Source organism: Blennius ocellaris, assembly GCF_963422515.1.
Source record: "Blennius ocellaris genome assembly, chromosome: 3".
NCBI lineage: Eukaryota > Metazoa > Chordata > Actinopteri > Blenniiformes > Blenniidae > Blennius > Blennius ocellaris.
The window spans coordinates 29781375-29796798 of NC_137652.1; the positions used below are offsets into that span (position 1 = coordinate 29781375).

At 43.9% G+C, this 15424-nt stretch overlaps 1 protein-coding gene across 9 annotated transcripts in view; it reads left to right on the forward strand.

Annotated features, from left to right (window-relative positions):
• Nucleotides 1-15424, forward strand: part of crebbpa (CREB binding lysine acetyltransferase a) — a 62842-nt gene that overhangs the window by 19670 nt on the left and 27748 nt on the right. For 6 of the 9 annotated variants that reach the window (XM_080520454.1, XM_080520456.1, XM_080520461.1 and 3 more), the window contains exons 2-4: nucleotides 7-743; nucleotides 11468-11629; nucleotides 11868-12135. In XM_080520454.1, the coding sequence (XP_080376580.1) occupies nucleotides 7-743; nucleotides 11468-11629; nucleotides 11868-12135 (1167 nt within the window). The remainder of the gene's footprint in view (nucleotides 1-6; nucleotides 744-11467; nucleotides 11630-11867; nucleotides 12136-15424) is intronic. The other 3 variants (XM_080520458.1, XM_080520459.1, XM_080520460.1) reach the window with 2 other exon arrangements.

Sequence of the window (15424 nt, forward strand, 5' to 3'; positions counted from 1 at the left end):
AAATAGATCTGGGATCATTGTCTTGGGATGATTTGGAAAACGACCTTCCAGATGAGTTGATCCCCAACGGTGGTGACCTGAGCCTGATGGGTGGGATGCCTTCAAATGGTGGCGCAGCACCTGGAGCTGGCGGACCTGGTGGCACGCCATCAGGCCTTCCCGGCAATGCGCCCGTCGTTCCAGATGCAGCCGCCAAACACAAGCAGCTCTCGGAGCTACTTCGCGCTGGCAGCACCTCCAGTATCCCAGGCACCGGGCTAAACTCAGCCGGCCCTCAGCCAGGTGGGATGGGGCCACAGCTGGGAGCACCGCTGGGTAAGAGCCCTCTGGGCCAGGGCTCCCCAAACAATCACCCATCACCCCAGGCCCAAAAAGCAGGAACACCGACTGGAGTAGCCGGACAGAACAACAACAATAATACTACAGCTCTGGGCCTGAATGCATCTGGGTTCAATCAGGCCATGATAAACAATAGCCAGGGCCACACTGGACTCCTGGCTCAGGGAGGGCAACCTCAGCCTGGACAGGTGATGAATGGTGGTCTTCTACCAGGAGCTGGGAGAGGACGTGGCGCAGGGGTGGCAGGCATGCAATATCAAGGGCAGGCATTGCAAGGGACTGCACCTGTACCTGTACCTGGAGGAACCGGAAGTGCTCTAGCTGAGACACTCACCCAGGGGGGGCAGCAGATGGGAGCTCACACCACCCTCAGTGCACCCCAGCAAGCAGGCAACATGAACAAGGTGAGTCACGTATTTAGTTTTCTTTCTTTGTGCTTGCACTTTATGAGCCAGCAGCGTATCAAGGACCACAGAATATGTCTGGCTGTGATTTCCCATCTGCATAGAATAAGAACAAAAAGAATTAGTCATTCATTGTGTTTGAATTGGGACGTGGGTGGAAACTATTGACACCAGACCAAAATGAATTATTATTTGAATGTGTCCAGTAGGGTGCATCATTTGCCCCACTTTTTACAAAATGTTCCAAAATCAATTTGTGCCCAGTATCATTGTTTTACATATACCAACGTACACTTCTGTGACAAATTTGATGAATTTCTGTTGATGTTTACTGGGTCCACCGAGCTTCTGAAGTTTCCAGGTAGCAGCAGCCTGAAATTAAAGCTGAAAAATCAGCTTTTCTTAAATATTGGAAAAAAATGATGAATAAAACTCTGCAGTATCAATTGAAGTGGAATATAAACTCGGCCGTCACACATCTTTTGGGACCAGTTTTATATGTCTATCATTATTAGAGATATGACAAAAGTGTTTTTTCTTTGGGGACCGCAGGAACATTGAATAAGCATATGGTCCGAAATTGTATTCCTTTAACTTATAATATGAAGAAGAAGAAAAAAAAATAAACTCAACACATTATGTAACTAGAAATTAACAAATCTAAAACTATAAACACCCAGATCTTGAAACTACAAATATTTAATGTGGGTATTGTAATGTATTAGGATATACACCCCGATAGGAAACCAACAATGAACATGAATAATAAACAAGTATCCCTATCTACAAACTTAATTTAACCATAATACGCAGCACATCACACTATTACATGTTTTCTTTCTCTTCAGATTTGATGTTTCCTTTCTGTCCCGCTTCAACCACCTGCAGAATTATCCGAGAATTGTATTCCCTTACAAAGCTGATGTAGTCTGTGCTGAGCTTGACATTATGCTCATTAACAACATTCATGCATTTCCAGGTGATCAGATCAGGGCTTCCTGGTAGGCTGGGTGAGTAGGCCAGGTTGAGACGTCAGTTGTGGGGAAAGCAGGGTCCAGCTGAAGAAGGTGGAAGATGTACCATGAATCAGGTCCCGCCAGGTCTGTCCGGGTTTTTGCCTGGGTTATGATTCCTGGAAACTCTGGTTTGCCATACCTGTCATTAGGACGTCTGCATGAGCCGGCTGGATTGACAGCCAACCAAATAGAGGCCAAGGAGGTCTTGTGCTCTGGTGGTACCTCACTGCTGAAGAGAGCCAGTCATACCATTTCAGATGTGATGTACCACAAGTGTCTCTTAAAGCACAAAAAGTGCAGGCACAGAACAGAGCCTTACAGAGCAGTATGGCAAAGTGTAACCAGAGCCAACCCTGGTGCCCGTTTCCACTGCAGAAAGTAGGTTATAGAGTAGGCGGGGCTTAGAGCTCCGCAGATATGTAATGTCACAACAGTTGTCTCAGCCAGTTGGCAGATCTGGACCTTGTGAATCCACTTTGCACTAGTTTTGTTCACTTTTATCTTTTGCAGTCACAGAGCTGTAGCTGCAACTTCCGTGTTTGTTCTGAGAGAGCGAGCTGACTTGCCCCACACCTGACCACAACCCGGCTGGCTGTGGCACAGAGCTGCTCAAACGCCAGAGCAGCCACTCCAGCATTGACCATGCTACTGGTCGTATTCCTGCAGCTTTGCGCCGGAACACGGAGGCTTATCCGGGCGTCTGTCTTTGCATCATATCATGAAACGCGATACAGCGGCGCTCACCACGTTTGAACAGAACGCAGAACGGCACTGCAACTTCAACGGAAATCTCGGACGCGATGCAAAGACAAACCCAGCACAGGGCGACCGGCAGCGCGGACGCAACGCTGCGAACAGAAAGCTCAGTCGCGATGCAAAAGGCAGACCCCGGTCTCGAGCCCAGGTATCCCCCTGCCTCAAATCTGCTCTTTCACAACCAACATGAAAGTTGAACAGCAAAAAGAAGAAGAAAAAAAACAGCCAGTGCAAAGCTGACCACGCTAACAGAGGATTCATACAGCCGACATATTAAAATACTGAGGGCATATAGTAAATCACTGACCAATCAGTAGACTGCTCCTCAAGCGCAGACCTGTTCCATGGTCCCGGGTACCCCGACAGAAGGGGAGTGGAAAAGCGACCGCCTTTGGAGCGGTTGTTTCCGGAAAATCACAAATTCTTGCGGCGGAAACCCGAACCGTAACGGACCATACTGGTCCATTCCCACACTTTTTGTGATGGTGGAAACGGGTCTTTGAAGGCTTTCACAGCACTGTTGGAGGTTACTTCTGACACACAGGAATACTGAAGCAAATTCTTGAAGAACTGCAGGTCATTCATTCCAAGGTGCAGCAACAGCCACCTAACATTGTGTCCACCAAGATGAGTAGAGAAGAGCCACAACTGTAACAAAATCTCTTACGTTTTCTAGACTGATGTCTTGAGGTAACCCTGCCAGTCCAAAGCTCAGCAATTTGATGGAGTGGAGACGTCTTGGAGTAAAGCACTTTGGCCATCCATCAAGCTCTGTGCATGAATGGTCTCTCCTCTGGATAGGCATCTAGGAATACCAGGCAATCCCAACAAATTCAAGGTGGTTATCACGTTTTTGGTGAAGGCTTTCCACACTGCCAGGTTTATAGGATGGCACTCCCAGTAATTTGACATCATGGATATTTCCTACGGAGACTATACTGGAACAAACCATTAACAAAAGCAGCAGAAACTTTGAAACAAACTGGACTATGTCACTCTATCTTATCTCTCATCTAGTCCATCAAACCTCAACAGCCACAACTTTCCTAAAACAAATGCTCAAGTCTAGATATGCAGTAGATGTTTCTTTTTAAGTTTGATTCAATTGACCTATTTGTGCAAAAGTCTGTCATGTTACTCAAACTGACCGAGATAGAGCAACAACAAAAGATTCAAGAAGATACATGACAAAAACAAAAGCACACTGGATGACTTACCAGTAGTACGTAAACGCTCAAAAAGCATGACAAAATAGTTATTTCTCAGAAAATATTGAAGATAGAAACATAAAACTGGTACCACAAGATGCACAATAGTGACATTTATATTCAACTTTCATTGACACTGTAGCCCTAAATGCATTATTTTGAAAGTTATTTGAGGAAAAAAAAAAGTTTTTCGCTCAGGTGCTTTGGACATCACTAGTACGTAAATTAAAAGGCCTGGTGGACCCAGTAGATATTATTCAATTGAGGTAGTATTCTGCAGATTTTCTTTTAATTTTAATTGGTGTTATCACATTTTAATGTTGGGTACAAGTTGAATTTTTGACATTGAGGCAAATGATGCATCCTCGTGTCCAGACTTCTGACAAACTTCCTCAGTCGATCGTTTGGTATTTATTTTTTAGCTTACCACTGGGTGTGGTCTTGACTTAAAATTGCATTAATATGTTACTTGTCGTCTTATCTCTCTGATAAACTTTGAATGCAGTGGAAGCTTAATTTGTTAATCGTGGATGAAACCACCTTTTTAACTTTTTCAATGCCCTGCTTTACCATGTATATAACAAGCCAGAAGTAATGGTTGTAGTAGTAAAACTGAATTTCATTCTCAATGGGCACTGTTTTGTTTGGCATTTAGAATTGTTTTATCATTCATTGCCATAAGACCATATTCCTCTTTGGGTGTCTGTCAAAAGTGGAAAACATTCAGGCCGTCCCGTATCACACAAGACCACTTTTCCTTTTCAGGTTCTTCACAGAAAAAAAAGTCAGGAAATAAATGACACTATTTATGAAATAAACAATAACCAAATAACCCTCGCTGAGTTCTTCACAGAAAAAAAGTCTTTATTATATTGGTCAATAACAAATCAAATCAGGTCCCTCTGCCTCTTTCTGCTCACTCGACGTTTTTCTGAACCATAAAAAGTTACGAAACTTCGGGATTAGAAAGTCAAAATAATCAAAAATACATTGTTTTCGTTGGAGGCGTTTCCCCAAGGAATTACGTGACGCTGTCCAATCAAAATGCATGTTTTCCAGGTAAGAAGCTGTGTCACTGACCTGAATGGGGAACACGAATCTGGAAGAAATTGGCAACTGCAATCTGCGTCAAGCATTTTCCCACGCTAACATCGGCATTGACGCGAGAAGCACGCGATCGCACTCTCGGGGCGAGAAATGGCGGCGCCCCGTGGTGGCTCAAACTGTTGGCAATACAAAGGGATTTTTGCTGAAAAAACGTCAAAATATCGCCATAAAAACCACTAGCCTTTTCGGGCAAGCCGTGACGGTCTATGAAAAAAAAATCAAAATGCGTGAAACTCTGTTTCAGCTGTTTCAACCCACTCAGTATTTTACGTATTTAAAAAATGTGTATCCATATGTGCTCCAGATGATGGTGTAGTAAATGTATACTTTGTTGGAGAAGTTCAGTTGGATTTAAAAGAGCAGTATAAACAGTCCCTGAATTCCTCCATGGGTATTGTCACTATTTACTATGAGTGCACATATGCAGACCAGCATTTCAGAAAAGTTCTGTTTTCCCTATTTACAGGTAGCTGGAGCATTCTAAAAAAAAAACTGTGCACTCTGGAATGGTTTACAAAAAATTCAATTCCCATTAACGACGAGGTGTAAACAAAATATTGGAAAAAAATCAATGGTTTCGCAGATGCAATTACTCAGTAATTTCTGCATTACTAAAGTCGATTTCGCAGTGACCGTGCAACCCACTGCTTTGAACGATTTATGTGTGAAAGTGTTGCTAGGCTTGAAGAGCAGGGTCCGCCAACCCATTTACTGTCAGTTAGTCACAGGTCTGACCAATCTGCATCCGTATGGTAAGATTTGACTTCCTCATTGTTATTTGCCACAATACAGACTTGGTTTTGAACGCAGGTTGGTCATTAATGTGAAATTTGTCAAATATCAATGTACCACAAACTCCAACTTAACCCTCTGGGGCCGATTGACGCACCAGAGCGTCAAAATCACATGACCGTTTGAAAAGGCAGTAGCGTCACAGCACAGCGTCATCTGGTCCAGTGTTTCAATCTGTGTCGAAAGTGCAGATATAAAACTACAAGCTCGTTTTTAAATGATGTTGATCGCCCAAATAAAAGCGGAGATATGAGGAAAACTGTGTCCCGTGTTTTTCCGCGACATTTTAGTGCGCGTCAGGTGCAGAAGACCGGTCAGGAGTGAAAGTGAAAGTCACGGAGCAGCAAAAAAAACAACACTTGTAATGTGCCAGTATACCTTTCACTCATTGGTTGAGAAGAAGAGCCCATGTCCAATCAAAAGTTTCCATAGTGGGAGGTGTCATTTTGTTTAGTTCACCCGTGAAAAAGTAAACAGAGAGACGGAGACAGAGAGAGTGAGGTGAGATTTATATCAGAGAAAAAGCGACTATTATCATGATTTGACCATGTAGTGAGTGTGTAGTGAGTGTGTAGTGAGTGTGTAGTGAGTGTGTAGTGAGTGTGTAGTGAGTGAGATTAGAGTGTTTTTTAGCTTCAAGTGAACTCTTTTTTTTTTCTATCAAAACAATGACGCCTTATGAACGCCAATCAGGCGCTCCGACTTTTTTTTTTTTTTTAAAGGTGCAGAGCATCGAGTCTGACACTGAGTTTGAGACTGATTCTGATGGCAATATTGAAGACCTCAGCTTATTTTTGTTAGAGAGGAGACAGGTGTCCCCCAGACCAGGAGACGTGCCCCCCCCCCCTGTCCCCATCATTCCAGCTCCACCACAACAGCCAAAGGCTAAAATGTAAAAATTGCCTGCAGGAACACAAGAAAAGTAAAAACACTCCATGGAAATGCCATGTGTGACGTGTCCCTCTGTGTTGTGTTGGACACAATCTGTTTTTTTGAGTGGCACAAATCATTTGTCTTCACCTGACATTATATGTGTGACCTTTTGTAAATAGTTTTACAAAAACGCCTGAGGCAGTGCTTCTATTTCACTGTAAATATCAGTATATAACAGTTTTTTTCAGTCCTGTTTTGATACATTTTAGTTAATTGTAGTATAGATTTACTATACAAGTAAACAAAATGATTCGTTAACCATGTCTGTGAATTTTATAGTCAATAAATGTTTTTACCACCCGAATTTGTAATTTTATGGTGTTTTTAGATCCACTGTTTTAATACAGTATGCCAAAGTGATGCAAATACTTCAGAAATGCATTTATGAGGTTGTCCTGAACAAAATGACACCAAAAAAGGCAAAGTTTAAGGATTTTATATCTGAGATATAAAGGAAAAATCAATTGTAGTGAAAAACGGCACAAAATGCTTCAGGCCCCAGAGGGTTAATTCAAAATTGGCCTGACGGGTCCATATTGGCTTGAAAGTTAGAAGATAAGCTTCGTGACTAAAAAGAGCAAATGCATGTATTTCCGTTTCAAAAACTTATTTTACACACAGTTGGTTCTTATTGAGTAAGCACCCATGTTTTCTATATCATCTTGTGGAAGCGCTGCCTGGCCAAAATTTGGTGCCTCTTATGGTCCCGGACATTTTTTCCTCACTCATAATGATCAAAAGTGGCCCGATCCTGGTCTATATTGTTGTTTCACCCCTCTCCCCCCCTTTTCTTGGTTCTTGTTTACACACAAGAATGACCTCTACACTCGACACCTCCAATGGCACTTTCTGCAGGGACCCGATTAGCCTGGGACTCGATATGTTGATATGAACTCATGATGTCATTGGATGCTATGATGTAGTTTCACAGAAAATCTCTCGGAAGGCATCTATTTTCTGGCTTTCTCTGACCCAAAACACCTAATCTGTATGTAACCGCAGCAGAGGTGCTGGGGGCTGACGAGAGATTTGAAAGATAATGAATGAGTGTTGAGATTTGACTTGTGTGTAGAGACATGTTGCAACCACAAGAAAGTTTAGAAACTGATTCAGATGTGTCGGTGAGGGGACTCTTCACATTCACAGGAGAAGTCCTGTGTCTGTTTCAATGCTTGTTTGAGGCACAGCTGGCAGTCGGTGCTTATCATGTCACCAACTGCTGCAGAGGAGAAAACCACGAGCCCAGTCTTTGTGTGGTTTCCTCTATTGTGCTTTAATCGCAAGTTGTAAATCTCTTTTTGGGCATTTGTGTCGGTGAGGGACCGCGATCGCTCCTTTCCTGCCACATGCACCTTTTGTTATTGTATAGCCGTGGACACTCCCCTTGCTTTCACTTGCTTATTGGGCGGCTGCGTACCCAGTCAGTGGCGTGGGGAAAGGCAGGTACTGTAAACCGCTTAATCAGTTAAAATGACAGGGGGGAGTGCACTTGGCATGAAGGAGGAAGAGCAGTTCAACTCCACAGTCTGGCCCGGCGGTGGAGTGGTGAGATGATAGTTGGCAACCGTCCTGCTTGCCGATGTGTGGAGTGTGTCAGAGCGAGGGCCTGAATGAGACGACTCAACCGGGGGGGGCGGTGTTCGCCCGCCTGCCTGTTCAGCTGTGTTGAAAAGCTGCCAGTGTCTGGTCGTCTCAGCTGGGTCTTTTTTATCTGGTCTGTTGGAGCGGTGTCAACAGCCTGAGGGGATACGGCCTGGCATGGCTCAGTCTGGTCTCCCAGTAGCTTTGTGGATGATCGAGCGGCAGCAACTTAATCAGTGTGTTAAGCAACTCACTAACAAGGATTTAATTCCCCCTTGTGCCATACATCTCACCACATGCATTTCCAGTTCTTGACGGTTGACCATACCAATAATTAACCATTTACATGTATTTTTTCGATTGTCAGTTTATGAGCGGGTTTTTAGTAAATGCAACTATTTAATCTTTCAACAAACCGACAATAATGCAGCCTTTTTAAATGTTTAGTGGTACTACTGTTTTGCTCTGTCAGATTAACTTCTAGGAGATTACACCATCCTCAAAGTTGGTATGATTCTATTGCATCCAACAAAAAGCCTTTTAGATTTAGTTTTATTGCAGTTTTAATTGTTGCCAACTGTTAAATTGTTTGCAAATGTAAAACAATTATGACTATACTTATTTTACTTGATAGATTTATTTTTACATTTGGGAGTAAAATTACCACAGGTAAAATCAAACCGGTGAAAATTGAACCATTTCACAGACGCTTTTGTCTGGTGACACTTTTTAATCAATGTTTGTTTAACATTAATTTACTCGGGTTACTTCGGATTACAAGACTGACGTCTTATTTTTAAGAGGGACCTGCCATTCATTTAAATTTAGTGGACAGACTTGCTTAAAAGTAATCTAGTTAGGTTCGTGATCAGTCTAGTTTGATCACATCTCACTGTTAAAAGAAGCAATAATTTCCAATTCAAACTTATTTTGATCTATGCATGAATCAATAAATTGATGTGTTTAGACAACAACCATTTTTGCTGTGAACTTCATGTTGACCATTGACATTTGCTTGGGTGTCTGTGCACACTGAAGTGATTAAGAAATAAAGTGCCTCGTTGACATGTACATTTTTTGTTGTGCATAAATTCACTGGGTTTATTTCATGCCTTATTCACTGGTATGCTGCTGATATGGCTGCTTTTTATGGCCATGGTTTGTTGTTGTTTGGTGCTTCCGTATGACAAGAAACTAAAATAAACGTTCTCAGTTGTACTGAAAAACACTCCATGATTAAATCCAATCATTTTTCATCATGTTTTCCCCCGTTAGTATTTAATCATAATAAACACCTTAAAGTTTCAGCCCTAATATGAATGCAAAATGGTTTCACATAAGACATGTTTTAGATTACATTTTATTATTGAAAGACACTTGGCATGTTTTAAAGGATTTTAAAGATTAGTGTTTACATGTTTCCCCAAAAAGTTGTTTCATTAATTGATTTTGAATGCACTACTTTATTGCTAAATTTACAAGTAGATACATTAAGTTTAAATGTTTAATGACCCAAATCGTTATAAAATATAATGTAATAAAATACAAAATTAAATAACTGGCCGATAATGTAACAAACCTGCTGAACTCAAAATGTAATAAAAACTGTGCACAAGAGAGTCAAAAGAACCAAATACCTGAATAGCTATTATCAATGTTTTAACAATTAGATACTAGAAAATTCCCGATGAAGTCTTTTGTGCCTGTCCCTCTCTTTTGATCTCTGCATCTCCATGGCAACAGACTCTATTCCCGAACATTCTGCATGTTTTGATGTACTTTTTATGTTTTTATGTCGGCAGCAAAGAAATGTCAGAATAATAATAATCAATTAAATTGGCATCCAGGATAGTAATCTTTGCACCTTGTCTCTTACAGAGGCAGGCACAAGAATGATTGTCACCAGACACAAAAAAAAATGCAAATGATCAGTTATATTTGTTCTGGGTTAGCTTTAATTACATAAATAATTAATTTTACAGCCCAACAGGATCATGAGGATATGACTGTCCATTGTTATTTAGACTACAGGTCACATCAGCTACAGGAAGATGTATAAAAATCAGCATAAGGCATGTTTCCACTGCACAAAAAGTGCAGGGACAGAACAGAGCGTTATGGAGCAGTATGGCAAAGCGTGACTGGAGCCAACTCTGGTGCCAGTTAAAACTGCAGAAAGCACGTTAAAAAAAAGTAGGCGGGTCTTAGAGCTCCGCAGATATGTGTGTGTATATATATACTGTTACAACAGTCATCTCAGCCGGCACGGCGGATCTGAACCTTCTGAATCCTATGTTGTTGTTTACGTCTCCGCTTTGCACTAGTTGTTTAGTTGACTTTTATTTTTTGCAGCCGCAGAGCTGCAGCTGCAACTACCATGTTGGGTCTTGAGAGAGCAAACACTGGTGACTTGCCCCGCACCCAAGCGCGCCCCGGCTGGCCACGGACACGGGAGCCCGAGCTTTCTGCTCAAACGCTGGAGCAGTCACTCCGGTGCTGACGGCCATGCATCGTGTCCGCGATGCACAGAAAGCTTGGACACGATGCAAAGACAGACCCCAGTGCTCCGAGCCCCGGTCTCCCCCTGCCTCACGTCTGCGCTTTCACGACCAACACGAAGTAGACGGCTCCTCAAACTCAGACCCGTTCCATGCTCCCGAGTACCCTGATGGAAGGGTAGTGGAAAAGCGACAGCCTTTGGAGCAGTTGTTTCCGGAAAATCTCAAATTCTTGCGGTGGAAACCCGCACCGTAACGGACTATACCGGTCCATTCCCACACTTTTTGTGCGGTGGAAACGGGGCTATAGAAAAGCATGTACCTGGTTGTTTCGTAACTTGACCGCTGCTCGTGATTGTTGATGGTTGTAAATCTGTTGGATTCACTGGTATTCCAAAACTGACGAGCGAAGTTTGGCGAAGCGAGGACGAGGAGGTGAAAAGGGTGAAAATGGTTCCGTAGTCAGTAAGAGTAAGAGTATGATGTCTATCCTGCCAATAGCTGGTTTCATGCTGAGCTGTCACAGTGCCAGAGCTTCACTGGGCCGGTTCAGACTGAGCAGCCGAGCACAATGGCACAGACACAGTGGTGCGCGTCTTCGTCAAGGGGGTCTTGTTATGTAATTGGCATTGAAATGGCGGCAGAGCCTTTGTTGGCATGTTAGCTCTATAAATGAGTGTTGACAGAGAAATCTTTTGCATAAAGTGAATCACTTCTGTAACCATGTGGCTGTTTTGCTCTGATTCACCAATGACGCTCTTGAGTAGCTCATTGTCTTTGTGTAATTAACGCCCTAAAATCACAATATTAACATTTGTCATTTTTCTTTCCAGATGGGCCTTGGTAGCAATGGTGGTCCTTTTGGAGCTCAGCCTTACAATCAGGGTGCAGCAGGACCGGGCCAGCAGCTCCAGAACAAGGCCGCACTCGCCAACAGCCTGCCGCCCTTCCCCAACGAGCTCAAAGGGGCTGCTATTACGAGTGTGGCAAACTTGGTCAGTGATTTATATATTAAGTCATTACTATCAACATAACAGCCGTTTTTCTCTTTGATACATATTGTTTCAATGTTATGTTTTATAACATGTCAAGTGCGCATGAAGCTACAATAATGTGTACAGATTAAATGGTTTCAGTGAGTGTTTGTCTTGCTGATGTGTGACATTTCTGACTTGATCTTAACTCGCCACAACGCTGACATTTTGCTGCTTGTTCCTTCGCCATCCAACGCAGCAACTCCAGCAGCAGCCTCAGCAGCAGGCTGCGATGCTTCCACTGGCCGGCGGCGGGGGAGTGGCCGTCCCTTCGGCCGGCCCCACGGCCGACCCCGAGAAGCGTAAGCTGATCCAGCAGCAGCTGGTCCTGCTGCTCCACGCACACAAGTGCCAGCGACGAGAGCAGGCCAATGGGGAGGTGAGGGCCTGTGCCTTGCCTCACTGCCGCACCATGAAGAACGTCCTCAATCACATGACCCACTGCCAGGCTGGGAAATCCTGCCAGGGTGAGTTGGAGTATTTGTGAAATTTGAAAATCTTCAGATGTAGCAAAACTCTATGTCGCCATTTTGATTTCGGTTGGGATTGTGCTTTTGTTGGTTCCCTCCAGGCATGGGCGATAAACCAAAAATTTACCAGATAACGAAATTTACCGATATTTCCGACGTCATTTTGCCCATTTCGGTATATTCTGTGGGTTTTTTTTGGTTTGTTTTTTAAAGAAGAAAGGTTGGTTTTGAGCTTGTATTGATGGCCTGTTCCTTTAAGACGCTGTACTGTGTGAGAGACGTGACTCCACCCATCCAGTCTGTAACAAACATGGAGAGAGGAGGCGACGGAGGAGGTTCAGAAGTTGTAGCGGCTGCCGCGGTGGCCGAAGTGAACGGCTTTAGAAGCCATGGAAGCAAATCGTCCGTATTTCCAATCAGCGGGCAGAGTGACGCTAGCTTCGGGAATCCGCTCCTTCATCGCGGGCAGAGCGCCGTGTAGAGATGCGCCGTCAGTCGGGCCGGACGTGAAAAGTCGTTTTACACACAAAACATGTTCTAGAAGTTCTTTCAGGAGAATTAGGTTCAATAGGTCTTCTTTCACATCACTGTGGAGAAATCCCCTGTTTTCAGGTGCAATACAGACGAAGTCACGGTGTAATCTGCTCTCAGTCCTTCTCATTTCAAGTCCTCTGTGCTCATCAGCTCTACAACAACTAAAAGTACTTCATTTGTATTGTCGTCATTTATTTTCTGACTCTAGTTTTGCAGTCCTTTAAAGTGGCAATAAGTAGGTCTAGGGGAGTCGTACGATCAATATAACTTCTACATCTAGTGGACAAACTTTATTTTTGCTCACAGGGCGCAGTGGAGTGGTTGTCGTTATTGAAGGGAACTGCTCAATATATCCTGATATTGATTTGAGGCCATATTGCCCAGCCCTAGTTCACTCCACTAAAGGACGAGAGTGAATGTACACTCGCACGCATACATGAGTTTAATCTGGTGCAGGAGAAAAAAGATCCTGCCTACCATTGGTACATTAGTACTTTGATTTTTCTTCTGGTTGGTCACATAGTAACTAAATAGTATATTGAACACTCATGAAGTAATTACAGTGATATTTTTGTAAAGTTTTTATGTATCTTATGTCGTCGTCTCGTTGGGTTTAATCAGCCTCAGTTAAAAAGTCATAACTGAACATGTACAACCTACACCAGCATGTCATAATGTCGGTAAGAAAGTGAAGCGAAGAGGAGAAACAAAACGGCAACACACTGAGCTTTGCCTAATGAGAAAGTCGAGATCTGAATTCAGTGTGCAATTTAAATTTTGCATACATTTGCAGTGTTCCAAGCTGATTGAATAAACAGTTTCCTGATTAGGCAGCACAATGAGGATTTGTTATTTATTACACTGAACTGATCAAGAACATTAATGCCAGGGCCCAAATTGTCTCCACTTAACATGAAGAGTAGTTCTGAAGTCACTGTTAATGTGTATGTTAAATCTTTTTGAAGTGTTCATTGTGTATTTCAGATGGTATGCAATTCTTGTCAGGACTAAACAAAAAGATCGTTCAATGAACCATCATATTGTTTTTGGTTAACTCCTATTCCAATCCTATTCTCCACGGCAATCACCGTTCTGCGGAAACTCTTTCAGCGGTAATTACAACTCAAAAGCCTTCCTTGTTGGATTAGTCCATACAAGTGTGGCACACCTGGATTTTGAGGGCTTAAAACTCACTTGTTCTCAAGACACTTTAGAGGTTTTCTTGATTGCACGCCATTCATCACGCCGGTCATTGTCTTGCTGATGAATACTCACCCAAGTTTCAGATCACGAGTTAGTTTTCTTCAAAGACCTTTCAAGGATCTTCTGTGTTTCACTACATTGTGTTTCCCTCAGTTCTGACCTCTGCCTGTTTAGAAGCACACAGCTCCAAAAAGCAAGCCTCACTGGGTGATGAGCAGGATTTCTGGCTATTGATCTCTTGTAAATGTAGCTTGAGTAAAAGTATTGACTTTTTAAACATTTTAAAAGTGGCTTCAGTCCTGTATTTCCTGTTAAAGGGTTTATGACCAGTAGCGGCTTCTGAAACTTTGCTAGCGGAATCGTTGGTTTTCCTTTTTCCTATGTGACTAAGTAGTTCCTTGTAACAGACGAGCTCAGTTGGTCAGACGGCCATCGCTCAGAAATATCATGTTGGTTCCTAACTTTACCACATAATTCCTAGTAGGGCTGCAACAACGAATTGATAAAATTCCATTATTAAAAGTTAGGGGTGTAACGGTGCACAAAAGTCATGTTCTCATTCATAGCATTCGTTTCGATGTCTCACTATGGGATGCGCCCCCTGCGTATGCCTCAGAAGCGTTTATCTCATTACGCCAATCCTGATTGGCTGGTGATCACCACGCCCACGTCAGGGTGGAGCCACCAACCCTTAAGTAGCTCGCGCTTACTGCGCAGCGTCACTCAAACACCTCTTCTCGCTTCGTGCCGTAGCATCCCTCAATTTACAAATGCTCGCTAGCTTAACTGTGCACAGACCGGAGCTGACCCAGCTCGGTCGCCGAGCGCTAGCTGCCACGTGCTGGAGTTGGATTATGAGGAGTGCGAGGATTACTCCTCGGTGCTCCTCATATCTGACGATGAGAGTGAGGATGACGTCCTCATTCCATCACCTCAGTTCGCCACACCAGGCGTTGTGGTTGCCCTCGGGGACGAGGAGGGAAGCGCACCCGCTTCCCCCTCCATCAGCATGGACATGCAGTCGGTGTGCAAACGTGCTGCATCCCGGCTGAATATCCCCTGGCCTGAAGCAATAACGGAGACCGCCTGGTCCCGTTACGAGGGGAAGAAATTACCCCAGGCTACGAGGACGGCGAAACAGCAACTCCCCGTTTTCCCTGAGCTGCTCGACGAGCTGTCGTCCTCATGGAAGGACTGCCCATTCAGCGGCAGAAGCCTGGTACACGGAGCTTCCTCCCTGGACTGTGAGGGCACGGAGAAGCTTGGCATTCTCCTCATGCCCCCCGTGGAGCCGTTAGTCGCCGCGCACCTGGACCCGCGACTGACCGCCTCCTCCAGGACCCCCGCACTGCCGTCCAAAGCAGACTGCTTTGACGGAGCGCGCTTACAAGTCGACGGCGCTGGCTGTCAGGGCTCTTAACGTGTCCTCTATGCTCACCGCTTACCAAGCGGCGCTATATGAAGACATGACGAGCAGACCTGAGCCAGCGGTGTGGGACGAGATTACCGTGATAACCGACATCTGCCTGCGTGTGCAGCGCTGTGCGGT